This window comes from Heterodontus francisci, chromosome 13 (genome assembly GCF_036365525.1).
Source record: "Heterodontus francisci isolate sHetFra1 chromosome 13, sHetFra1.hap1, whole genome shotgun sequence".
NCBI lineage: Eukaryota > Metazoa > Chordata > Chondrichthyes > Heterodontiformes > Heterodontidae > Heterodontus > Heterodontus francisci.
The window spans coordinates 101,051,596-101,077,372 of NC_090383.1; the positions used below are offsets into that span (position 1 = coordinate 101,051,596).

Sequence of the window (25,777 nt, forward strand, 5' to 3'; positions counted from 1 at the left end):
ACCTTGGTGCATCCCCCCCCTGTTGCATGGCAGCGGGCCCTTCATCTAAATATGTAAATAAATTATATGCAAATGTACTTAACTGCAGGCGGCAGCCATCCCACGCCGATTTTATGGCCACCATGCAGCCTTTGCACACTTTCGGAATCCCTGAGGCAAGAACCTGGTGGGGGCAGGAATAAAATTTTCAGGGCGGGAGAGCGGGTAACAAATTTAATTCGTTGTGTGAATGGTGGGAAATGGTTAGAGGCTAAATGTTAGAAGGTGGGAGTGGGGGTGGAGGAGTTTGTGTAAAGGAAAAGGCAAGTGTTGGTTATTTTAGGCATTGAAATGACCATTGGGGGTTGGGAAGGGCCTCCACGGTTTTTATTAAAAGTTAATAAAAATTTATGAATAATGTTCCTTTAAAAATTGAAAGTAATTCTAAGGGCTTAAAGCCCTTTAAAAATTGCGGTGGTGTTGGACGCTGTTGTGGGGGGGGGGGGGGGGGACACAGCAGCCGCCCCCTCTACATCACTGGGGGCGGCCGCTCCGCCTTCTCTATTTAAATATCACATAATATCATGGGGGCTGTCTGGTGACCCTTCTATGTCTGAAGGCCGCCAAGTTCAAGGCACGTCGTGCAAATAAAATCCAGCCCATAATGTTTTACATCTTTACAAAGGTTTTGCAATCTTTATTAAATAGTGACAGAGTAGCTATTACCAAAAATTCAGTTTTCTTTAACTCCCACCCAATATGCCCAGCCTTTGGGTGAATCTCCCTGGGCTGCTGTTGAATCATCTTTTTTTTTGACCGGAAAGAATGCTTTTGGCTCTGTTGCATTTGCAGGCGAAATTTTTGTAAATGGGTGAAAACTAGAACAGGTTTCTTTAATGGGTTTATTTCATTTCATCTTAGTTTGTTCAGTTTGCTTACCCACTGTTTTTTTCAGGTTGTTTTTCTTCAGGTTTGCACTTGCTGATGTTCAATATTCAGTATATTCACACCTAATCTGTACTAATGCTTTGTCTTTCAACACACCATTAACATATTGTTTGCCTTTGCTCCGTGACCTTTTGGTCAGCTATGTGGCCTGGTCCAATCTGCACCTTCTCCTTTGTTATCTCTTGCCCAACCCCCACCTCACTTGTTTATAATCTGTGACTTTTCTAATATTTGTCAGTTCCGAAGAAGGGTCACTGACCCGAAACGTTAACTCTGCTTCTCTTTCCACAGATGCTGCCAGACCTGCTGAGTGAATCCAGCATTTCTTGTTTTTGTTTCAGATTTCCAGCATCCGCAGTATTTTGCTTTTATTCTTTAATGGGTGGGTGTGTTCTATATCTTTAGAGGCAAAGACAAAGTGCTGAAGGGGGAGTAGAGTTCAAACACCCAATTACACCTAAAATTCAAAATGGTAAATTGGAATTTTTAAAAAAAATTGAGACTAAGGTGGTTCTACAAACCAAATGAAATGAGAACACAGAACAAAAAGTAAAATATACTTGAATTTTATTGTTGGCATATATCACGAGAAAATCATTGCTGACCCATACATAAACGCATAGACTTCAAATGTGCTAATATCTCTTGGTCCCAAAATAGATGTCTTTTTTCCTCCTTTTAACATTTTGTATCCAGATTTTTGTGTACCAATATGACATTAGCAATCCCTGTGTCAGATTTGTGTCAGTTACAGGTAACATTGATAAATTAGACCATTTATAATTCAGTCATTTTTCATACTGTGCACTTGATTAATTTCTAAACCATTTCACTGTACATTAACATGGTTAATTGTATGTAATATGAAAAAATCTAATTCAACCACAAACAAGTGAATATATTAGGCTGCACTTAGCTGATCACAGATAATTTTGCCCTCAACCTGCAGCTTTTTCTTTTCAGTGTGCACACTTTTACTTATGCAGTTTTGGCTGCTTGCTAGTGCCCCTCTTGTGGTCAACAGATTGGGATGGACTAAGTGCTCCCAGCTTATTGCCAATCCCTTGCTTGGCATCTGGGAGATATAAAAGGCAGGTTTGGTGAACCTCCATTTCCAATTTTAGGTTGTCTTATTGCAGAAAAGCAGATGCTGGAAAGGAGATAAAGGCTGTGATTCAAGTAATGGGTCTTGCAGACCACAAAAAAACCTACTGAAGCTTTACTCTTGTATTGAAGAATATTACAATTGGGCACAACCTTAAAACTCCCCACAATGTAGTTAAATATACCACAAAAAACACTTGAGTATTAGTCAAATTTTATTTCAGAAAAAAACCTACAGTACATCTCATATAAATTAACAGACCTTGAAAAGAAACTCCAAATAGAAATACTAAATACAGTATTGCACTTGGCGATTTTAACAGACTATTGTCAACTTACAGCATTATACAAATATAAGTTTATCCGGACACAATAGAATCTAAAATCGACATGCTGTTATATACCTACATTTAAATAATTTAATATTTTGTTGTCTTATGAACAGCAGTAAGACACCAAATTTACATTTAAAACACAAAAAACTATGAGGTGTACAGAAAAGTGTTTATTATAATAGCTTTAGAACGTAATCCTAGTAAAAGCTGAACAGCAATGCATTTCAGTGCCACAACCATCCCCCAGCAGACTAAGCTCCCCTTTAATACTGGTAAATGTCCTCTGCAGGCAAACTGATCTCCTTCACAGCATTACTAGCTCTTCCTAACCAAATCAAAAATACTCAACTTTTAACAGGGCTGATTGATCCCTTCAAGATGAAGTTTGCCCATGCTCATACCTTGTCAAAGTACAGCAAGTGATAGGGGTTAGAAAGTAATATTTAAGAAAATAACTGTTTATTTCTCATGCGCTGTTAGTATTTATCCATTGGACAAAAAAAATCTATAATCTGTCCAAATCATTAATTCTGTCCTGGAATATATATATATTTTTTAATGTAAAATACACAGTGCCAGTGGAAGGATTAAACACCTCCAATCACTGATTGTGTTGCCTTCAACAAATCATCAGTTCAATTGCTACTGACCTAAAGACCCAAAAAATCCAGTATCCCTTCAGGTCTGAAGTTTGCTACAAAATACTTTCCAGAAGATGTTGCTTGTCTAATGAGCATGCAGTGAATGAATGCAATGCCCTTATAAAGCAGATATAAAGAGTAGTACAATCATATGACTGAACATAACCAAGTAGTGAGCATTAACATCTCCTCTATGTAATGGGTACGGAAGAGTGCGATAATGTGCCGTTACATGGGTAGAAATGTAAAAGTTGATGGAAAGTGTGGTTTGCATGTACTCTGCAAGTCCTAAGGATAAGATTCATTAACACGTTTGTCTTTCATAGTCACTTTTGCTTTCTGTAAAATAAAAATAAGTGATTAAAATTTTAATTTGTCATACAATAACAAATATACAAATGCATAAGTTCAACCAAGCTGAATTGCGAATTAATACTTATTAGAAGAGAATAAGAAAAACTGTATATTTCAATCTATTTTCACAAGGAACTGGGAGCCACTTTAAAATCTGTTAATTACAGAAGACCTTCTGCCTGAATGTAGAATAGCAACAGGGGGGCAGTTAGCTAGTTGGTTAGCATGTGGTTCATAATAATGCCAACCGCACAGGTTCAATTATCATTTCGGCTGAGGTAGACTTGGGGACCTGCCTCTTCGCCCTGCCCCTGTTGGCAAAATACAGATGTTAGTCTGTGATGCCGACACAACTGAAGAAGGAGCCTCATAGAAAAGAGCTGTTGGTTGAAAGTCACAAAGGTGTCAATATTGTTACGACCGAGGCAGGAGGAGTGCACTGTTTATTCCAGTCCCACTTCTCCACAGGTCCCAACATATATTTAAATTTTCCCACTTACCAACACGGTCAATCATATACTCTATTTTTCCCAGAATAAAACACACTATCCGGGTTTCATTAATAAACAACAAAATTATCAGTTTATCATAAAACAAGTCTTAACCAGCAATGAAGTAAAGCATAAACACACAGATTGAAATTTTAATGTTCCCTTTTTACCACACACGTACACACACGTTAACCGGAAAAAATAAGAGATTTTTGTTTAGAGTACTGTTACAGGCAAAAAAACACTTGGGCTGAATACTTGCTCATTCTGGAGGAAAAAACAGATGAGATATGTTGTATTCCAAAACTGGCATACAGTCTAGCCTCCAAGTACATCTAGATGGGCCACTGGGATCTTTTAGAACAGTTCTTTACAAGCTGTGTTCAGAATTAATTTAGCAGGCTTTTCTTCCATGACACTTCAGCAGGCTTGACTCTTTAAACATTCAGCAAGAATCTAGTCTCTTCCTCCGTGACACTCCTTCATCAGTAGGAGCTAACTTTATCTCATTCTAGAAGGTAAACACTGACACTACAACCAAAAGCTTGCGTGTTTGCTGCCGTCTCAGGTGTGGGCTGCTGCTCCCAGGCTTGTCCTATCAAGGGATGTGACCATCACTTCTCTGCACACATCTTCCCTGGTTACTAGGTGTAACCGAAACCCCACGTCAACTGGAAATATTAATTTCACCATATGGAACTTTGCCTGAGACTTTTTACTGGACATTGTTACAAATAATTTTTACAAGAAAACAGAACTACCGGCAGTCAAGATGGCCATGACTTTGCATGTGAAAAACTAAAGAATCAGCTTGGACACAGAGGTGATTACATATTATAGCCAGAACAATGGGGGTGTTCTCTGATTAAATTACCTAGAATGATTTTGTCAATGTTGATCGTCAAATGCCATCGACACCCATTGACTTCGAAAGAGCCAAACCCCCCTACCCAGTATGCTTGACGCGCTTGAGAGGAAAACTTTGAATTTCAAAAAAAAAAAACCCTCCCAGAAACTTCTGTTTCAAACACAAAGAGGTGGTCACATCACATGACTGCTTGGGCCACACTGGAGATTTGAGTGTGATGGCTCAGAAGTCAGGGTGTAGCTGAGACCCAGCAAGAAAGCACCTCGCTCTCTCCAGAAAAGTCCCAGGGAAGTCTTGGTGGCAGCTACTAAGCCTCAAGACTCAGTCAACAACCAGGGACATGGATAAAGCCCCTCTCCTGCCTTCCGGAACCAGAGAAGCAAGCCCGAATTGCACACATGGCCCAGCGAGGACTTCAAGACTTTAACTTCAACTAAAGACAGACTCAGTATTTAAATTCCATTTATTATGGACTTTACTTTAGCCTTCCAACTCTGTTGTTTCCTCTATAATCTATTTGTGTGTATTTGTGCCTCTCGTGTGAATGTGAGCCTGGATTCGTCATGTATTTTAGTAATTGTAACCGGTTTAGAGTGATAAGGTTAATAAACTTACATCTTTCTTGTTTAAACTCAAGAAAACCTGTCTGATTGGTTCATTTGCAATTATATTAGAGGAACAGGAGCAAGTGCTCATTGAGGTAGTAAGTCAAATCATTGTGTTTAAAAGATAAACCCTGTTGCAGACAAACCAGAGAAGGGGCGAAAGGGGAGCCTGAGACCCCTTCCTTACCTGGTCGTAACATTAGGGTTTCTGTTCTATTTTTAAACTTGAGTCATGTGACAACCAGTAACATTGTTGCCAAACGAGTCCATTCAATGTCCTCTTGAAAAAAAAACTGGTCCAACATTTCTTCAGTTTGACTATGAATTCCTCAAAAAATATTTTTAACAAAAGACGAAGCACTTTCATAACAATATGCTAAATTGAACTGCAATTTTGTTTAAGATGCTTGCTTCAAATTGTGTTGGCAGCAAAATGACAACAATGTGCATTTATATCATGACTTTATCGTAGTAAAACATTCCAAGGTGCTTCACAGGAGCATCATCAAATAAAATTTGACACGAAGGAACATAAGGGATATTAGAATAGTAGTTTTTAAAAAAAAAACGTCTCATCTCGAATACGTACTGGACACTACTGATCTTCCAGGGGTCAGCCACAGGAATTCAGTGTTTCTTTAATTATATGTATATTTGTCATGATTATTTCACTGTTAAAAGATACATATTGGATTCCTTTTGTCTTGGGAATAAATGAAAGAGTTGAACTTAAGCAAAACAGATCTTTAAAACATCTTTCCCACCTCCGCAGAGGAAATCAAGAGAAAGGCAGCAAGTCCATAAAGAAATAGATAAGAACCTCATGTAACGTTATTCTTAACAGATCCTATTGCAGGGTCAGTGATATTGAGATTTAAATGAAGAGTCCTCTCTCTTCGCTACTTAAAGTATTTGGGGAAAGTGGATGCGTTCTGTAAAGTACCATAAATTGCTGTGTTTATGGCTACTGCTGGTGACTTTTCCAATATTCTGTGATTCATATTCTACTATATTTTTAAATCTAGGTGGGTATTTGACATGTGGCATTCAGTAAGCTAAAAACAGTACCCAAGAATTTTTTATGACCCTGGGTTCACTACAATACTTGACACTGAATGTGCAAAGGCATAGAATTATACAGTGATTGATGTTGAGCATGAGAAATAGTCAAGTAAAATTCAAAAACAATCCTTTAGGAAAATCCAACAAAATAAAGCTTTCATCTGGGGTTAAAAGTGCTGAGGCCCTAGTGTTTATTTAATGGCAGGTGGTAATTTGACTCTCTTTTCTCCTCTCCCCACCCTATTATTTTTAAAACGAGAAGCAAGGCATTCTACAGTTTTAGGACCTCAAGAAATATGTGAAGATGACTAAGATGAGTCTCGATTGCAAATTGGTGAGGATTGGAAAGCTGAATATATGGAATGTACAAAGAACAAGTGCACAAGACCAAAGGATCACTGTCCATGGTAGCATTGATGAATTAGAGAAAGGTGAGAAAAGAAGGGAGAGAAAGGTGAGAAGAGAGAGAGAAAGGTGAGAAGAGAGAGAGAAAGGTGAGAAAAGGAGAGAAAGGTGAGAAAAGGAGAGAAAGGTGAGAAAAGGAGAGAAAGGTGAGAAGAGAGAGAGAAAAGTGAGAAAGAGAGAGAAAAGTGAGAAAGAGAGAGAAAAGTGAGAGAGAAAGTCAAGAAATTTGAGGAACAGTAAAGAGAGGGGAACACACTCAATTTTCATCTCTACTGAATGGAAATAAAAATTGGGAGAGATGTATAACAGACAGCCATTTTTACACTATCATCCAAAAGTCAAAAAAAGTTATCCCGCATAAGGGGCAAATCAGAAGCTGTGCAGCCAATGGTCAAGCAAGGGATTTAGTTTTACGGAAGAAAACTGATAATATCCATTTTCGGATGGATTAAAAAAAAAATCACGTGCAGAATTATATTGGAAGCAGGACCGCAATCTATAGGTTTATACTAGAGCTTCAATGAATTGATCAGCAGATTCCGTTTTTATTTTAAAAAGCGCTACTTTAGACTGTAATTTGTCATTAAACTTTCCACTTTTTCCAACTACAGAAAAATCCAGAAGTTGGAATCTTGAGGCATACTTTTGCTGCATTTCATTTATTTGGTTTTATTTTTATTGAGTAATTGTGCATTGCATTTGAAGTGCATGGTCTATTGAAATCTCAACTTAAAAGAAAACAAGTTAGCAAATAATGTTGCCCTGAAGCTAATTTTAATTTGAACTCAAAGAATGGGTAGAAGTGCACCAGTTGGTGAAACCAAACCTCCTGCATGTTTATTTTTAGCTGGAACAACACAACCTTGCTGCTCGAGCTTCAGGAGTTTTGCTCAAGAGTTTTGCTCAAGTGTTTTTCTTTCTCATAGATCGTTGGCATTTGTACTTTGAAAGGAAATAAATTCTTTAAGAGCTCAAAATTATTCTCCACTTCATTTAAAAGTCTGATGCAACAAATGTGCTATAAAGTATCATGCTGTTACCAGGCCTCCAGCACCATTATCTTTAAGTGGAAAAATGGCCTAAATGCAGGAAAATGCTGATCGCCATTGATTTCAATTGGAGTTGGAGCCATGCTAATTACATACTGTTTCTGGCGAAAACAATGATAACGCAGTGCAAAAGTCTCATTAATTATGGCACTCCATATTTTCACGACAAAGTCACTTACTCCATCATTTCCTCCTTTTTCATTCAAGAGTGTCTGTAGCGTTGATGCATCATTAAAATAGTACAGGTCCCCAGGAAAATCTGGGTCAATTTTTCACTTCCTGAAACACACCACAGCATTACCCCTACTTCTGGCCGACAATGTCCGACTTGGCAAATGCGTCTTAACAGAATTGTCAAGGTCTTGTGTCTGAGGAAATTGAGCTGGGACATCCTCGCCATTCAAGAAGGGTTTTTATGGGGAGGGGGTGAAGATTTCCAAGATGATTATATATGTTCAGGCGGTTGCCTGAAATGAGTGCAGTAGCCTCATTTCACTATTGAAGTAAGGCGCCTACACTCATTTCAGACCATAAATCTTAAATGTATTTTCTCGAGTTGAAGCTTCCACTGGTATTTCAGAGTAGCCTAAACAGTGTCCTTAATGACCGTTGGAGGCCACGCCAAAAAGAGGCCGCAAAACTTCCAACATCTTGTGGAGTCAGAAGGAGCAGTGCTCCTCAAAGCAACTGCAAGCTGCTATCAGCCAGCTCTCTTCTCCCTCCCAAACAACTCCCCCAGACTTACTTCTGGGCCTCAACAGTGGATGGCATTTTTACCGTGCTGAGTCGGGTTGCCTGATTGGCGCCCGCCACTCACCTAATTTATCCTGACGAAGCTAGAGGACAAATTTTCTTCTCGGGCTTCTCTAGCCCCATGTCTTGTCCACGTTGGTCGGAATTGAGCCCACTAATGAATTTTAGGCCCCAATGTTTCATTTATCTACCTCTTTTATGCTTCCAGTATCTGCACATGCAAACTGAATAGGAAAGAAGTCTACTTTCCTTGGAAAGTACACAAGTGACCTTTCCTTCCTGCTAGAGACTGAAGTGTAGTTGGCAAGGTGACGTGGTCCTCACTCACTAATTTCATGAATAGATTTACAAAATGTTGTCTCCCAATATCAAAATACCATTGAAGTTTCAGTTGCATTTTTTAAATCATAGTATTGTTCTGATGGAATATAAATATTACATTGATAATTTCCACATTCCAGGAAGAATGTGAGTGTCCTTGAGAAGATGCAGAGAAGATTTACCAGAATGGTTTCAGGGATGACGCATTTTAGCTACAAGGTTCGATTGGAGAAGCTGGGGTTGTTTTACTTGGAGCTAAGGAGATTGAGGGGCGATCTGATAGAGGTGTACAAGATTACGACAGATTTGGGTAGGGCAGACAAAGAAAAGCTGTTCCCCATGGCTAGTGGCACTAGGACTAGGGACACACAGATTTAAGGTTTTGGGCAAGAAAAGATATAAGGAAGGATGTAAGGAAGAGCAGTTTTATGCAGCGAGTGGTAATGACCTGGAACATACTGCCTATGAGGGTGATGGAAGCGGAGACAATAAATGATTTCAAAAGGAAATTTCATGGGCATTTGAGGGAAATTAACTTGCAGGGCTACGAGGATACGGCTGGGGAATGGGACTGATTGGATTGCTCTTCAGAGAGCCGGCATGGACCTGTGGGCTGAATGGCCTCCTTCTGTGCTATTATGACTCTATGGCTGGAATTTTATGTCAGGCCTGAGGCCCCACCCACCAGCAAAAAAAATATCAGTGGTGAGCCTGCTTCTGCCGGGTCTGGAAGCCACACCATAATCATATGTGGCCCAGGCCCTTAACAGACCTCGGTGGGATTTCGGACCTCCTGAGACAGGAAGTCTTGCCGACAAGAACTGCCGGTCAACCAGCTGGCTGGCAGCTCTTCAGTCCCAGCAGAGCTACTGGGAACAGTGGCCACTGCTGGGACTGCACCGAGCCAGGACCGGAAACATGTTCCAGGTCCCGGAATGCAGGTTAAGTGTGTGGGGCCTTGCTGGGGACAATCGCTTGTCTCTGAAGTGGGGCTGGGGGGGTTGGGGTTGGAGGTGCTCCAGTGGGCAAGGCTTGTGCCATGGGGACCTCCATCAGGTACAAGGTGCCCGATCAGGAGGACTCCCCCACAGCCCGCCAGATGGCCACCAGGTTTTACTGGGAGGCCTTCTGAGCTACTAGACTGTCAGCCTGTCTGCCGCTGGCAATATACCAGCGGTGGCGGGAGGAGGCCCTTAAATGGCAATTAATTGGCCACTTAAAGGGCTTAATTGGCCTGGGGTGGGCGGGCCATTTGTCACTACCCCCGCCACTACTATAATTGCAGCGGGGACAGAAAGGTGACAGGAATGGCACCCCCCCCCCCCCCCCCCCCCACAGGCCTCCCACTCAATTTTACGTCACCCCCACCCCGCCTCTAGCCCACTCCTATGTTGCGTGTAAATTTCTGGCCAATGCCTCCAAAGCACAGAAAAGGCAGGCTTGCATTTAAATAGCGCCTTTTACGACCTCAGGGCATTCCAAAGCGCTTTACAGCCAATGAAGCATTTTTGAAGTGTGGTCACTGTTGTAATCCAGATAATCAGTTTCTTACTAATGTTGAATAAAGGACAGCTATTGTCTTGGACACCAGGGAGAATTTCCCTGCTCTTCCTCAAAATAGCATCCGGAGATCTTTTACGTTCTCCTGAGAGTGTAGACAGGGCCTCAGTCTAATAACTCATCCAAAGGTCAGCACTTCCAAAAGTGCAGCACTCCCTCAATACTGCACTGGAGAGTCAACCTTTTGTTTGTGCTCAAGACTCTGGAGTGGGACTGGAACCCACAACCTGCTGACTCATTAGTGAGCATGCTACCAACTGAGCCATGGCTGACACTGCAACAAAATTACATAATTTTGTTTTGGGTTTGCAAATGGTTTCCCAATATTTCTTTTAACGAGTCAAAACCCAACATCAAGTTCTTCTGTTTGAGCCCTGAGCACATGCATCAGAGAAAACAGTCATAGCAGGAGTCAAGTACACTGCAAATCCAATTATTCTAGGAGACTTGGAGTTCATCATCTTTCCTGAAAGAAATTGTGTCAACTCACCATCCCAGTTTTGACTTTTTCCTTGACAGAGTAAGACCTTTCTTTCTTTTGACTATGTATATGTGCTTCTGCCTCTTTGATCCTAGAAAGAAAAATGAGAAAAAAAAAGTTATTCTACAGATGTGAAGTTCGTGTTGGACTGGCAGAAGCAAACAAGTGGGCAAACTTTTCAGCCACAAATTGATCATGCCAATGCTGACTTTTGGCAATAAAATCTGGGTAATAAGATACACACAAAGACTTCAAGCAGAAATGGCTGTCAAAGGAAAAAATGACCGTGACTGGGCAGTGTTTAGTCAGAGTTATACAGCACAGAAAGAGACCCTTCAGCCCATCATGTCCGTGCCGGCCATCAAGCACCTAACTATTCTAATCCCATTTTCCGGCACCTGGCCCGTAGACTTGTATGCTATGGCATTTCAAGTGCTCATTTAAATACTTCTTAAATGTTGTGAGGGCTCCTGCCTCCACCAACTCTTCAGGCAGTGCATTCCAGATTCTAACCACCCTCTGGGTGAATTTTTTTTCCTGAAATCCCTTCTAAACCTCCTGCCCCTTACCTTAAATCCATGCCCCCTGGTTATTGACCCCTCTGCTAAGGGAAAATGTCTCTTCCTATCTATCAATGCCCATCATAATTTTGTATACCTCAATCATGTCCCCCCCTCAGCCTTCTCTGCTCGAAGGAAAACAACCCTAGCATTTTCAGTCTCTCTTCATAGCTGAAATGCTCCAGCCCAGGCAACATCCTGGTGAATCTCCTCTGCACCCTCTCTTATGCAATCACATCCTTCCTATAGTGGGGTGCCCAGAACTGTACACAGTACTCCAGCTGTGGCCTAACCAGCGTTTTATACAGCTCCATCGTAACCTCCCTGCTCTTATATTCTATGCCTCGGCTAATAACGGCAAGTATTTCATAAGCCTTCCTTATCTACCTGTACTGCTGCCTTCAGTGATCTATGGACAAGTACACCAAGGTCCCTCTGACCCTCTGTACTTCCTAGGGTCCTACCATCCATTGTATATTCCCTTGCCTTGTTAGTCCTCCCAAAATGCACCACCTCACACTGTTGGCGATTTGGAAATAATCAGCTGTATATTAGACAGCAGATAGAGCCATTAAAAAACCTGGTTCAAATAAGAACTTAAAAAGTAGGTGGGTGAGGCAGATCTGTATAAAATTAAGGATAAAATGACTAAACAAGAGAATTTAGGAAACAATTTAACATACAATTCTGAGACTCCAAAGTTTCATTAACTTGCTCACTATAGTTTCTTGCAAATAATAATGACGTAAAGTATTAAGATATTTAGAAAAATGGTTTTATTGGCTTTTGAATAGAATCAAAGAAACTGCTCGACTTTCAATACAATTTGTACTACTAACATCACTGTTGACTGATTTACTGTGCATACCATTGTGGAAAGATATTGATTGGCACATGAAGTGCTTTGATGTATTTGAATACACATCACGTACAAAAATGATTTTATCCATTTGAAATGTTAAATGTCAAAGATTTGGCAACACTTACAGAAACAAATCAATTCACTGTGTTCTTGGACAAAACTAAAAAAACTTCAACTGTGATGGATTTTTAGTAATATTGAACTCTTTCTTCAGAGTTGAAGTTAATGCAAAAGGAATGTTTCAGTATGGTTTTAAAAAACTTATCAACTGTGCACATTTTACAAATTGCACCTTCAGGCTACGAACAGCAAAGTGTTTCTTTCATGTAAATATTGGATCATTTAGCTGAAGATTTAAAAAAACTATAAAGTTTTAACAAAAGAAAGAAGTTGCAAATTAATTTCTGTGTAAAGCCGAACTGCATTTAGCATTTATATGGGGGAGTGGGGTGGTTGAATCTCGAGAGAAAATTTTGTTACACAATTTAAATCATTGTCACTATCACTATTGCCCTTTAGCTGTAACGATGAAACTGGGCTACCATCAGATTTTTCTTTCAGCTTCACCTCCTTCCACTGGTGATTGAAGTGAGCTGAAGTACACTCCTGGTAAAGGCCATTGGTAACTGTCAAATGTTTATAAACATTTGTTTCCTGAAACGACAGGGATGCAGCCCAATATACGACAAGTACCAATCAGAAGGAGGGGCCAGAAAGCCAAAAGGAAGTGCGATTGGATGAGTGGTAAATGACAATATTTGGCAGGCATCGAGACACATCCCAAAAGATGTGACGAGAGAACAGAATGGTATGAAAGGGCGTGAAGGAGGACCGAAAACAATAAATTTTAGAGTTGCACAGAGGGCAGTGTGAGCCTCCTGTGTGACTTTTGATGCGAAATATTTCAGTAAAAGGGTAGTTGTTAATCTTGAGCTGCACCAAATTCACTCAATCCCATACCCAAGGCCATACGTTTCAGACCATAGGAGGCAAGGACATGCCAGGTGGAACATGTCTTGTTGTGGTGTACGTGGATGATATGAATTTGGATAAATCTATCACAGTATTTTAAGTTAAAAACTCAAATTGGATATTTGTAATAGACACTCATTTGTGAACAAGGTTGAAGATCTTCAGTTACGTGGAGAAGCTGGAACTGTTCTCCCCATAGTGCAGAGAAAGTTATGCAGAGATATAATAGTGACAGTCAAAATCATGAGTGATTTTAACATAGCACAGAAGGAGAAACGGTTTCCATTTGCAGGAGGGTCAGTAACCAGAGGACACAGGTTTAAGGTAACTAGAAAATGAAACAGGAGTGACATCAAGAGAATTTTTTAACGCAATGAGTTATGATAATCTGGGATTCACTACCTGAAAGGATGGTGAAAGCACATCCAATAGTAACGATCAAATGAGCAGGGAAGTGGCAATAATTGGATTGCATTTTCAAAGAGCTAGCACAGGACTGATGGGCCAAATGGCCTCCTTCTGTGCTGTATAGTTCTTACAGCTAGAGTTACACAAAGGATGAGACAATACTATTGTGAACATTGGCCCAGAAATAAATCTGATCCAATTATATGCAGCTATTATTCTATTCAAAAGAAAACCCATACAAACTATACTTGTATGGCACCTTTCATGTAACAAGATGTCCCAAAATTGTTTTGTTGATAAATTTTAATTTCATAATTTTTTGCAAACAATTAAACATTTGACACAACTTCCAGTTATATTCAAGCATACATTTCAAGAACTAAATGAGCTTTCAGGTGGTCAGGTTAGTGGGACTCAGGAAACTGGCTGTTTAAGTTCATACAAGACTCATGAGCATATTTTACTTGTACAATGATGACCGTCTCTGTGCCATTTCCTGTTCTTGCCCCGACCTGGGTAACGTCAACAACTTTGCAAACAATTTCCACCTTTCTCTCACCTTCACATGGTCCATCTCCAATTCTTCCCTTCCTCGATTTCTGTGTCTCTATTTCTGGGAATAGGCCATCAACAAATATTTATTATAACCCCAGTGACTCCTAAAGCTATCTCGACTATATTTCCTCATACCCAGCTTCCTAAAAGCACTCCGATCCATTCTCCCAGTTTGTCCACCTCCTCTGAAGATGCAACCTTCCACATCAGCGCTTCTGATAAGTCTTCCTTTAGCCTCAGCTGAGTCTTCCCCACTGTGGTAGACAGGGCCTTGGCTGTGACCGACCCATTTCCCACACTTTTATGCTCACCCCTTCCCCTCCCTCCCAGAGCCAAAATTAGGTTTTCCCCTTGTCCTCACCATCCACCCCACAAGGCTCAGTATTCAACAGATCATCCTCCAGCGTGATGCCACCACCAAACACATCTCCCCCTCCCCTCCTAGCATTCCGCAAGGACCGTTCTCTCTGTGACATTGTGGTCCACTCCTCAATCACCCCCAGCGCCGTGTCCCCTTCCCATGACACCTTTATATGCACGTGCAGCAGATCTAACATCTGTCCTTTTACCTCCCCTTTCCTCACCATCCAAGGCCCCAAACACATTTCCCAGATGAAACAGCAATTTATTTGTTTCAATTTAGTACACTGTATTCACTGCTCACAATATGGTCTCTTCTACAATAGGGAGACCAAACGCAGATTGGGTGACCGCTTTGTAGAACACCTCCTCTCAGTGTGCAAGCATGACCCTGAGCTTCCAGTGGCCTGCCATTTTAATTCAACACCTTTCTCTCACGTTGACCATTCTTATCATTGGAAAACTGCAGTATGCCAATCAAGTGCAATGCAAGTTCAAGGAACAGCATCTCATCTTTTGGTTGTGCACTTTAGAACCTTCTGGACTCAACATTGAGTTCAACAATTTCAGATGGCAATCTCTAACCACATTTTGTTTCTTTTTCTTTGCGTCTTTTGGTCTTACTCTCATTTTGAGGCAGAACTGTTCATTATTCTTCCATTCACATTTCCTCTGGACACATCTTTTATTTCTTCACTTGTCCCATTAACACTTACTTTGGGTCTGCACCACCAACTCTTGTCATTTACCATCTCTTGTCACTTATCTTCTCCTGTCTTCTGCCCTATCACAGACCTTCCTTTTTCCACCCTCCCCATTTGAACTGCTCAAAACCGATTACATTTCCATTCCCAGTTCTGATGAAAGGTCGCATCTGAAATGGTAACTGTTTCTCTCTCCACAAATGCTGCCTGACCTGCTGAGTATTTCCAGCATTTCCTGTTTTTATTTCAGATTTCCAGCAGCCACAGTATTTTGCTTTTGGCATCGGCATATTTCCATATGACCACTTAAATTCTTCAATGTTAGTTATTGTGAGCATGGTGTCTGGGCAATCATAATTGAAACTTGACATGGATGCTTGACGGACATGTTCTGCTCACAGAAATTTAATGCAACCGGAGTTGCAACCCATAACTAAGTGGATGGTGGTCAGACACTGTTTGAAAGTTATAAAAACCCTTGCTTGTAAATGTCTGTGCGCATTCCAAAACAGTTAAACTTTCAATTAGCAGAAATCTGCTCCAGAGTTCCAAAAGATGCTGTCTTTAGTGAGTGGGTGAGTGGTGGGAATGGTGGGGGTGGGGGTGGGGGCGATGCAGAAGTTGCAGAAGAGCAGGGTTTACTGACTATGAGAGTCATAACAACAGACTCTACCAGTGGTAACTGGAAGACTGGTTTGGGATCATTCCCTTATTGCTCACCACACAGACCCATGTTTCAAGCAACGTGAGGAGGACTGGTTTATAAAGAGTGTAATGTCAACAAAATAGCAAGATTGTTGATTTTGATGGGGTGGGAGAGCCAACCAAACCGCTGGTTAACCTGCGATGTATGCTTTTTGCCCAAATAATTGTAACATTGCAAAGGGAAACTCTCAGGAAGTATGTGACTATGGTGTGATTCTGTGTCTACGAAGCATGGCGAATTTATTCAGCACTACCCGCGTACTAAACCTGGCTGAGGAAGATAAGAAAGCACAGGCAGTCAGAGATGGCACCAAAGGCACAATATCTGAGCTTTCACTGTGCTGTCAGTTAGGTGAATCACCCCAGGCACAGCTAACAAGTACTGACTCAAGAGGCTGCAGTTTAGCAGAGAGACCGTGATGGAGCTATGCCATCTCCAAGAGGATGACGTCTAGCCAATATTAGCAGTCTGGCTGACACCGTCAATAGCCATCACAGTCACCCCTTCAAAAATCTTTATGATTCTAGCTCCTTCGAGACAAGCATTTGGAGATGCATACTGTGTCTCACAGTTCACTTCTCACTAATGCATCTCATTGTTTTGTTTTAAGATGAGCTTCATAACATTATGCAAGAAAAGGTTGCACAATTCTACACCACTGCTGGCTATTCATGGGTACAAGGGGTAATCAATTGCATTCATGTAGTAATCTGGATCCCTACTTATAATGATTTGCCAGACCTGAACATAAAGTGGATCTACTAATATAGCTTTGAAGACTGGTGCATCTAGCCAAATGTCCAAGCTGCCACTTTAAGAAACCTTCATGTCCAAATGTACAAAATAAATTGGCCTAATGCACCTTCAATAAAATGGACTTCAGCACTTCCTCCACTTCTATCAATGCTCATCCTTTGTTGTGGTAGTGCAATATTCTGCACAATCAACATTCTCAGCAGAATTTACATATCAACTGCTTATGGAGTAACAAGTGAATGATATCACTGACATTTGTTACAGTGCTGTCTTTGGCACTTGTATTTTGTTTCAGTGTCACACCAAGCCACCATCCTTCTAAATGATGTGGAAAGTTTAAGGCCCCGAATTTTCTGGAACCAGTCAATAAATAGTGCCATTAGTCAGACTTGCCCAACCCCGTTTAATCTCCATGATATTTTGCACTGCAAGTTGTTGAAAGTGGGAGATGAAAATCAGTATGGCACCTTCTACAGAGCATCTGGGATCTGAGTGAAAAGGGAAAGCAACTGTGCATCTCCTTAACCAATCAGATTGAAGGATTGTTAAAGGAATAGTGCAGTCTGAAGAGGAAATGTCAGTAAGAATAATGAATTCAATGCCAAATCAGGTACAGAAAGAGAAATAGAGGGAAAGAATGATTGGATTGAAAAAAAGAAAAAAAAAGACGGACAGAACCCACACCTGCCAAAATGAGACATTGATTTTGTCATATGGAACATTATTTTTAAACTGTTACTGGACTTGAAATAACTTGTTTAAAAAGACACAACAGTGGCTAAAAGCATGGCTGCACATTTGCATTCTAAAAGACAGTTGCATGAAGACGACAATGGGACTATTCCCTGATTCAATTAGCCAGATGGATTTGATCAATTGTGATGATCAAGTGACATTGAGAGTCATTGAGCCAGCATTCCCCCCACCACCCCGAGTGTGTCTGGTAAGCTTGAAGGAATCCACAAACTTCACAGGCGAGGCTGCTCTAAACAAGGAGCTAGTCACATGACTAACCTGCTGGCCAACCTGGGGTTTTTTGAATCGCGCCTGACACAGAACAGTTTGAGCATCTCTCTCTCTCTCACAAAAAGTTCCAGGGATCCATGGAAGTAACTTAACCCTCAAGACTGAAGACCAGCAAAAAATATTTAAAAGTGTGCACTGGGCCCAACGCAAACTGCAAGACCTCACTTCAATCAAAGACTTAACATCCAACTCAAAACCAGTAACTGAATTTCCATCTACTACTTCAAACCTTCCCCCTCTTCAACTCTTTCTCCTCCTCTGTCTCTATTTGCATGTGTGTTTATCGCGTATGCATGCTCGTGCGGTTGTGTTGCGTATCTTTAGTAGTTTTAACAGAATTAGAGTGTTACGGTTAATAAACTTACAGCTTTCTTGTTTATATCTGAGAAAACTGGTTGATTTGCTTTCCAACAACATGGGGTTTATGTACTATATAATGCAACACCTAGAGGCAGATTTTCAAAGCAATGATTCAAAACACCCCTGGAAGACTTTTTTTCCCAATTAAATAAGGTACCTTAAAACTCAATTGAACAAATTATGGAAAAGTTCATACAGGTTAAGAGTAAATGTGAAACAACGCTAACAGGCATGAAGCTGGGAATATTTTGGAGAAATACTTTTCAAATGTAAGGAGGAGATTGTGTAAATACAATAACATTTTTCTTATAGAATTTACAGTGACACAATTCATCTCCAAATGTTAATTTGACACCATTTGCTTGCCTGAAAAAACTTTCCTACATTTTGTTCAGCTAAACCTTAAAATTCCTCACTTAATGGGAAAATACTCTTCCAGAAGCATTTAGTCCTTGAAATCAGTTTTCAGAAGTCACATTATGTTCCTCCATACTTGCAAACAACTGTCACATCACCAACCTTTCTTTCCTCATCAAAGTACTTGAATGTGTTGTCGCTTCCCAAATCTGTGCCCATCTTTCCAACAATTCCACATTTGAATCCCTCCATTCAGGTTTCTGACCCAGCCACAGCACTGAAGCAGCCCTAGTCAAAGTCACAAATGACATTCTTTTCGATCGTGACCATGATAAACTATCCCTTCTTACCCTTTCAACCTATCCGCAGCCTTCGACGCAGTGACTCCATCCTCCTCCAATGACTCTCCTCGGTTGTTCAACTGGGTGGAACTGTCCTGACTTGGTTCCATTCTTAACTATCTAATCATAGCCAGAGTGTCAATTGCATGGCTTCTCTTCCCAATCTTACCTCTGGAGTTCCCTCAAGCATCTATCCTTGGCCCCTTCTATTTCTCATTTACGTACCCCTCAGCAATATCATTCAAAAACACATCAGTTTCCACATCTGCACCGAAGACACACTCAGCTCTCTCACCACCATCTCATTGGACATTTCTACTGTCTCTGAAATGTCACACTACTTGTCTGACATCCAATATTGGATGAGCCATTGTCTTTGGTCCCCTTCACAAACTCTATTCCCATTTCAGTTTACATCCCTGGCACACATCTTAAGCTGATCAAAACTGTTCGCAATGTTGGTGTTGTGTTTGACCAGAGATGAGTTTCTGAACACATATCTGCACCAAGACTGCTTACTTCCACCTCCATAAAATCATCTGATTCCATCTCAATTCCAGCTCATCTGCTGCTGAAACCCTCATCCATGCGTTTGTTACCTCTAGTCTTGACCACTCCAATGCTCTCTTGGCCAGCCTCCTATCTTCCATCCTACATATTGTCACAAAGATGCTTCTGTTTTTGTTGAAGGTTTTTTTTTGAGGATTCATGGTCAAACTGAAGAAATGTTGGATGAGTTTTTTTTCCCCCAAGAGGGTCATCAAGAGGGCACTGAAAGGACTTGTTTGACAACATTTCCCGGTTGTCACATAACTCAAGTTAATAATAGACAGAAACCCAGGTAACTGGGGAAGACGTGTGCAGAGGAGTGACAGGTCAGAAGGTAGACTCTCTGTTTCCGGTTTCTCTTTTGAATTATTTGGAGTTGGGAATGAACTGCTTAAAAGGAGTTGGAGCTTTAAAAAATGAAACTGAAGGACAGAACCACAGCTCAGTCAAGCCTGTTCCATTTCTTTAAAAAGTCTGTAGAAGAGAATTCCCAAGGAAGATGACCACAACCCAGCTCAGCTTTCCAGCACCTCTCTATAAGACCCTGTGAAGTCCACTGTGTCAACTCAACTTATCTCCCATCTTTGAAGAAAAGCCTGCTAAATTAATTCTCAACACCACCTGAAAAGAACTGTTCTAAAAGATCCCAGTGACCTGTCTACGTGTACTTGGAGGCTAGACTGTGTGCCAGTTTTGGAACACAACATATCTCATCTGTTTCTTTCTTCAAGAATGAGCAAGTATTCAGCCTAAGTGGGTTTGTGTTTGTTTATTTTGTAACAGAGCTCTAAACAACAATCCCTTTTATTTTTTCAGTTAACCGGTGTATGTGTGTGTGAATGTGAGGGACTAAGGTAAAAAGGGAACTTTAATATTTCAATCTGTGTGCTTATGCTTTACTTCAGTACTGGTTTATTTCAAACCGAAATTTTGTTGTTTATTAAAGAAACCTGGTTAGTGTGTTTTATTCTTGGAAAAAGAGTATATGATTGACTGTATTGGTAAGTGTGAAAATTTAAATATATGTTGCGTCCTGTGGAAAAGTGGGACATTTTACTATACTTGCGCTTATCCAAAACTCTGCTGCTCACATCGCAACACCCTCCAAATCTCATTTGCCAATCACCCCTTTGCTTGCAGACCTTTACTGACTCCTTGTCTGACAACATCCCAAATTTAAAATCCTCATCCTGGTTAACAAATCCCTCCACGACCTTGCCCTCCCCCATCTCTGTAGCCTCCTCCAGCCCGACAAGCTTTTGAGTCTCTGGGCTTCTCCAATTCCAGCCTCTTGCACATGCCTCATTTTAGTCGCTCCACCATTGGCAGCTATGCTTTCTGCCGTCTTGACCCCAAGCTCTGGAATTCCCTCCTTAAACTTCTCCACCTCGCTACCTTCCTTTCCTCTTTTAAGATGGTCCATAAAATATACCTGTTTGGTCAAGCTTTTGGTCATCTGTGCTGATATTTCCTTTTTTGACTCAATGTCAAAAATGTTTTTAATGATGTTGCTCATTAAGTGCCTTGGAACATTTTACTACATTAAATGAGTTATATAAATGCAAGTTGGTGGTGTTGTCGTCTTAGACCACACATTGTTCCCTTGTTAAAACATAAAATGTATTTGTTAACTTGGGTAAAAATGTACTTGATTTAGTTTGTACTTGTTGAGTTCTGCAATTGAAGCTTTGCACAACCTAAACATCTTAGAGTTGACATTCATTAAATTGAAGAGGAACAATCCCATTTCAGAAAGGGAAAAGAATAGTTAATCTAGCATCATTACCCCTTTGTTAAACAAATTATCAAAAACCCAAAGTGAAAGGGTAACCTTAGCAGCATTCAGGAGACATTTAGTACACTACATGCATATTGTGCACATCAAAGCTGGGCACTCCGAGAGACAGTCTCCACTGGCAACAGTCGGGTTACTGCTTTGTTCCCTGTGGATATGGCGTGCACAAGAGAAATCAGTGGTGATGCCAGTGGAGAACATCTGCACACACTAAATGCCAATCTACCACAAGCTGTTTAACAGAGTGCTCTTTACAGCCAGATGAGCTCTTTTATATGGAAAAGAGAGACTATGGAGAGACACAGGGTAGTGAGTACTATACACAGAGAAGCTACCTCCCACTAACTTCCCCCACCCCACCCACCACCTTCAACATTCTTCTTTAAGCTGCAATTGTAAAAGGACAGAATTATTGATTGATGACCCATTACAACATTTGGAAATGGCTAATCTACTAGTAGTGTTGGTGGTCTGATGTTTTAGGTACTTTTTTTTTGTTCTCATGTCGGCAGAGAGAGAAAGTTATGTTAAAGATAAGACCATTATATCCTTTTAAAAATTGCATCTTTCATTTTAGAGGGCATTAGGGACAATTACAATATCTTTATACTGAAATACTAACAAAATTATACTTGTAACATTCTCTCTTTCCCTTTAGATTCATACTGAGATACAATACCACAACCATTGGCAACCCTTGAGTAATTTTCCCAACTGTCAATTTTCTGTGTAATTGGGAGCGTCAGTTCAATTGTGGTGGGTTTGGGACAGTGGGGACGAATGTTAGAATTTGGCAGAATCCAGATACTTGTTAAACTCGCATTCAATGCAATAGTCAGCTTTCCTACATAATTCTCATTCACCAACATGTCACCATATATGGAAAAGTATCAAGGATAGCAGACTTTGGGGCAAAGAATGTAGGCGGTTACTCAAGGTACGCAGTGGAGATAATACTGGACAGCATCTTATATTCCTGATCTTGAAAGACACCAGGCCATTAGATCACATGAGGCAGACCAAAACAGGAGAAAAACAAGAGATTTGGAAAGTTTGCAATACTTAACTTACAAACCAGATGCCAATAATGAGAAGTCAATTACTCCTCCCAGTTCTTGTATCTCATGAAGTTAACAGGAGTTCAGCCATCTTCCACTTGTGTTGCATGTCATTTCACCTAACTTGCAATATTCTGCATGTCAGTATTAAATCTCATTTGTCTGTCCAACTACACAAAAGTGATTCAAATCTTATGCTGCACCTTGGATTTCTATTGCATCTTAAAATTTTACATTTTTGTTTGACTCTACAGATTATTTATGCAAACTAGATAGTCCCCCATGAGATGAGCGACATCAGTCTGGAGTCTGGATCAAGGCCGTGTTGCTCAGCTATTAATCTGGCCTGTCTATTAAGGTCATTGTTCAAGTACTCCCTTTTGGGAAGTAGCTTAAATAGGTACTGAGGTCAGAGTTTAATTGCTGTTTGGTGAAAAAGTTCACAGGTCAGAAAAACAAAACAGCCGGCCTTTCTGTCTCTTTTTTTTAAATTACTTTTGCCACTCTGGAGTGAAAGGTACTTTTCTCAATACTTTGATGAAAAAATGAGAAACAAGATTGTTCCAAGTATTTAAATAGAATAGATGAAAAATGAGAAAGGTCCAAGTACTGATACCTCCCCAGCTTGACTCTGCACCTCATGAACACCATCTCCTATGTTCAACATTGTAAACAAATTTTTCACAACCTTGTTGTCATATTTCATCCGGAGATGAGCATCTAACCACATATCCGTGCCATCACTAAGACCGCCTACTTCCGCCTCCGTATCATCGCCTGACTTCGCCTGTCTCAGCTCATCTGTTGCAGAAACCATCATCCATGCCTTTGTTACCTTTAGACCTGACGACTGCAACACTCTCCTAGTCAGACTCCCATCTTCTACCCTCCATAAACTTGAGTTCATCCAAAGGTCTGCTGCCCGTACCCTAATACACACCAAGTCCTGCTCACCAATCACCCTGTGTTCATTGACCTACATTGGCTCCTGATTAAGCAACATCTGGATTTTCAAATCCTTCCATGGCCTCACCCCTCCCCATCTCTAACCTCCTCCAGCCCCACAACCCTCCCATATATCTGCGCTACTCTAATTCTGGCCTCTTGAGCATCCCCAATTTGAATCGCTCAACCATTGGCAGCTCTGCCTTCAGCTGCCTAGGCTCAAAGCTCTGGAAATCCCTCTGTAAACCTCTCCATCTCTCTTCTCTCCTTGAAGATGCTTCCTGAAACCTATTACTTTGACCAAGCTTTTGGTCATTTGCCCTAATATCATTTTATGTGGCTTGGTATCAAATTTTGTTAGACAACATCCCTGTGAAGCATCTTGAGACATTTTACTATGTTAAAGGCATTATATAATGCAAGTTGTTGTTGTACATGCAGTCTAATACCTGATTTCCTATGACTTTCAATTCAGTTTGTAGTTTCTCAAGTGAAATTTGTCAAGGTGCAAATGAAGTGCATCATGGGGAATTCCAAAGCAACATCCTCAAAATCTGATGATTTTGCAATTCCATACCTGAGTGAAGTCACATTACAATTAATTTCCATTCTATTCACCTAGTTCCATACTTTTTGAGATTCCCAATACCATAGCTATACTTTTGACATGTGCCTAGGCTATGCTGGGCTGCATACTCCATGTGTGCTGACAATGTTGTTCCACTGGCAATGGACAGAAATGATGCCACCCTATAGGAATGGGATTTCTGTCTGCATTACTCCTCACTCTTTTCTTTTACACATCTCTGAATTCTCCTTTCCTTCCTATCCCCAGGCCTTGAATGTCGCATTATGTTTCATTGACAGACTGGCAGCGAATAAATCAAATGCAAACAAGAGGGCAAACCACTTCAGTATCCATTGCAATGGTGGTACAAATATGTGTCGAGTTTAATATTCTACTGGTGTAGCTAGCAGATACACCCAATTCAAACAAAGAAGGAATCCAAGGAAATTTATGCTCCCTTAGTGACTATATTCTTGTGTTTGCTTTTTCACAGGTTCACAAAACCACAATTATGTTCATTCAATACAGAAATAAAACTAGTTTAGTTTTCAAGTTGACCTAATTGATGATAATCAAGGAAACCAACAGTAATTGCAGGCAAATCTGTTCCCAATGGCAAAGCGTTCAAATAGTACTAACAATTTTGAGGTGGTACTGAAAGATGAAGTTGAGCATTTTTCTCGAATTGGCTGAACTATTTAGAGTTTCTGTTTGCCTGATATGGAATGCACATACTCTTCCCCATAAGGACACACTTCAGATACTTAAACCCAGAGTTTAAGCACAGGTTGTCAAGATACTCCAGAAGTTTAAATAGCAAAAAAGGGGGAAATGGTTGGGCTTTGACAGATTTGAACAGGTTACCTAGCACATAGAAGCAGCACTGATGAGCTTCCTGCTGCTTATCCAGGTAAGATCATCTAATCATTACGGCACCGACTTGAGGGGTTATCTGCAACTTGGGGAAATAATTCAAGATTCCTGTAACAGGTCTGCCACTCTAGGTCCCATCAATAAGCCAGGTTAGCTGATTTACTAACATTCTGGAATACTATGGCTCTACTGCTGAAAGGCATTGTCTGATATTTGTCAGAGAATCAAATCTGTTCCAACCTTCCATTACCAAGCATCTCATTTTCGAGTCAATGTGACCCAGAGATCTCACGACCTTCCTCCAAGTTCAAGCAGAATAGTTCCAATGAAAGGTCAGACCTGAAACATTAACTCGAGGGGTTCTCTCTCCACAGATGCTGCCTGACCTGCTGAGTATTTCCAGCACTCTTTGTTTTAATTCAGATTTCCATCATCTGCAGTATTTTGCTTTCATTCAAGCAGTATATTAACTAGTTGGTCATTAGACGGTAGATAGGCTTGTGTTTGAACCTTCACTAGAAGAGAATATACAAGAACTCCTCGAGGCACAGTAAGCAACACAACTGAATTGCTATCATCCTTCCAAACACAGCATGGACACACAGAATACCCTATTAACTACTTAATAGTTAAGAAGGGCTTGAGCAGAAATGTTTGCTTCTCTTCAGCCCAAGCAAGATAGGCATGAGATCATAGATATAGGAGTCACTGTACACATACTTCTCTCCAGATAGTACCTTTGAGCAGCTCATTCCCAAGTCTCCAAGCTTTCTCACCAGCAATGTGAACATCTGTTTTTAGTGCCCTGGAAAGAGCTACAGAGGATATTTTGTGGTGTGCCCGCTTCCTTGACCTTCGAAACATCCAAAGCCATGCAGCAGGTTTACTAATCAACAGCCGCTTTTGGCCAGGTCCTCACATAACAGACTTTAGCCAAGAGATGTGCTCACTATGACACTGACTCCTTGCTCCAGGCTGTCGAGCAGTAGGATACTGTCAGAGTACACCACAAATTTAAGATGCAATGACATTCGGCAGTCCTCCAAGAGAAGAACCAGAGTACCTT

The 25,777-nt window shown here is 40.7% G+C and overlaps 1 protein-coding gene across 1 annotated transcript in view; it reads right to left on the reverse strand.

Annotated features, from left to right (window-relative positions):
- Window positions 1–2,233: 2,233 nt before the first annotated feature.
- The window catches only part of LOC137376727 (formin-2-like), a 411,942-nt gene continuing 388,398 nt past the window's right edge, over window positions 2,234–25,777 (reverse strand). The window contains exons 22-23 of the mRNA XM_068045702.1: window positions 10,966–11,047; window positions 2,234–3,346 (exon numbers count right to left, since the gene is read on the reverse strand). Of these exons, the coding sequence (XP_067901803.1) occupies window positions 3,296–3,346; window positions 10,966–11,047 (133 nt within the window). The 3' untranslated portion in view covers window positions 2,234–3,295. The remainder of the gene's footprint in view (window positions 3,347–10,965; window positions 11,048–25,777) is intronic.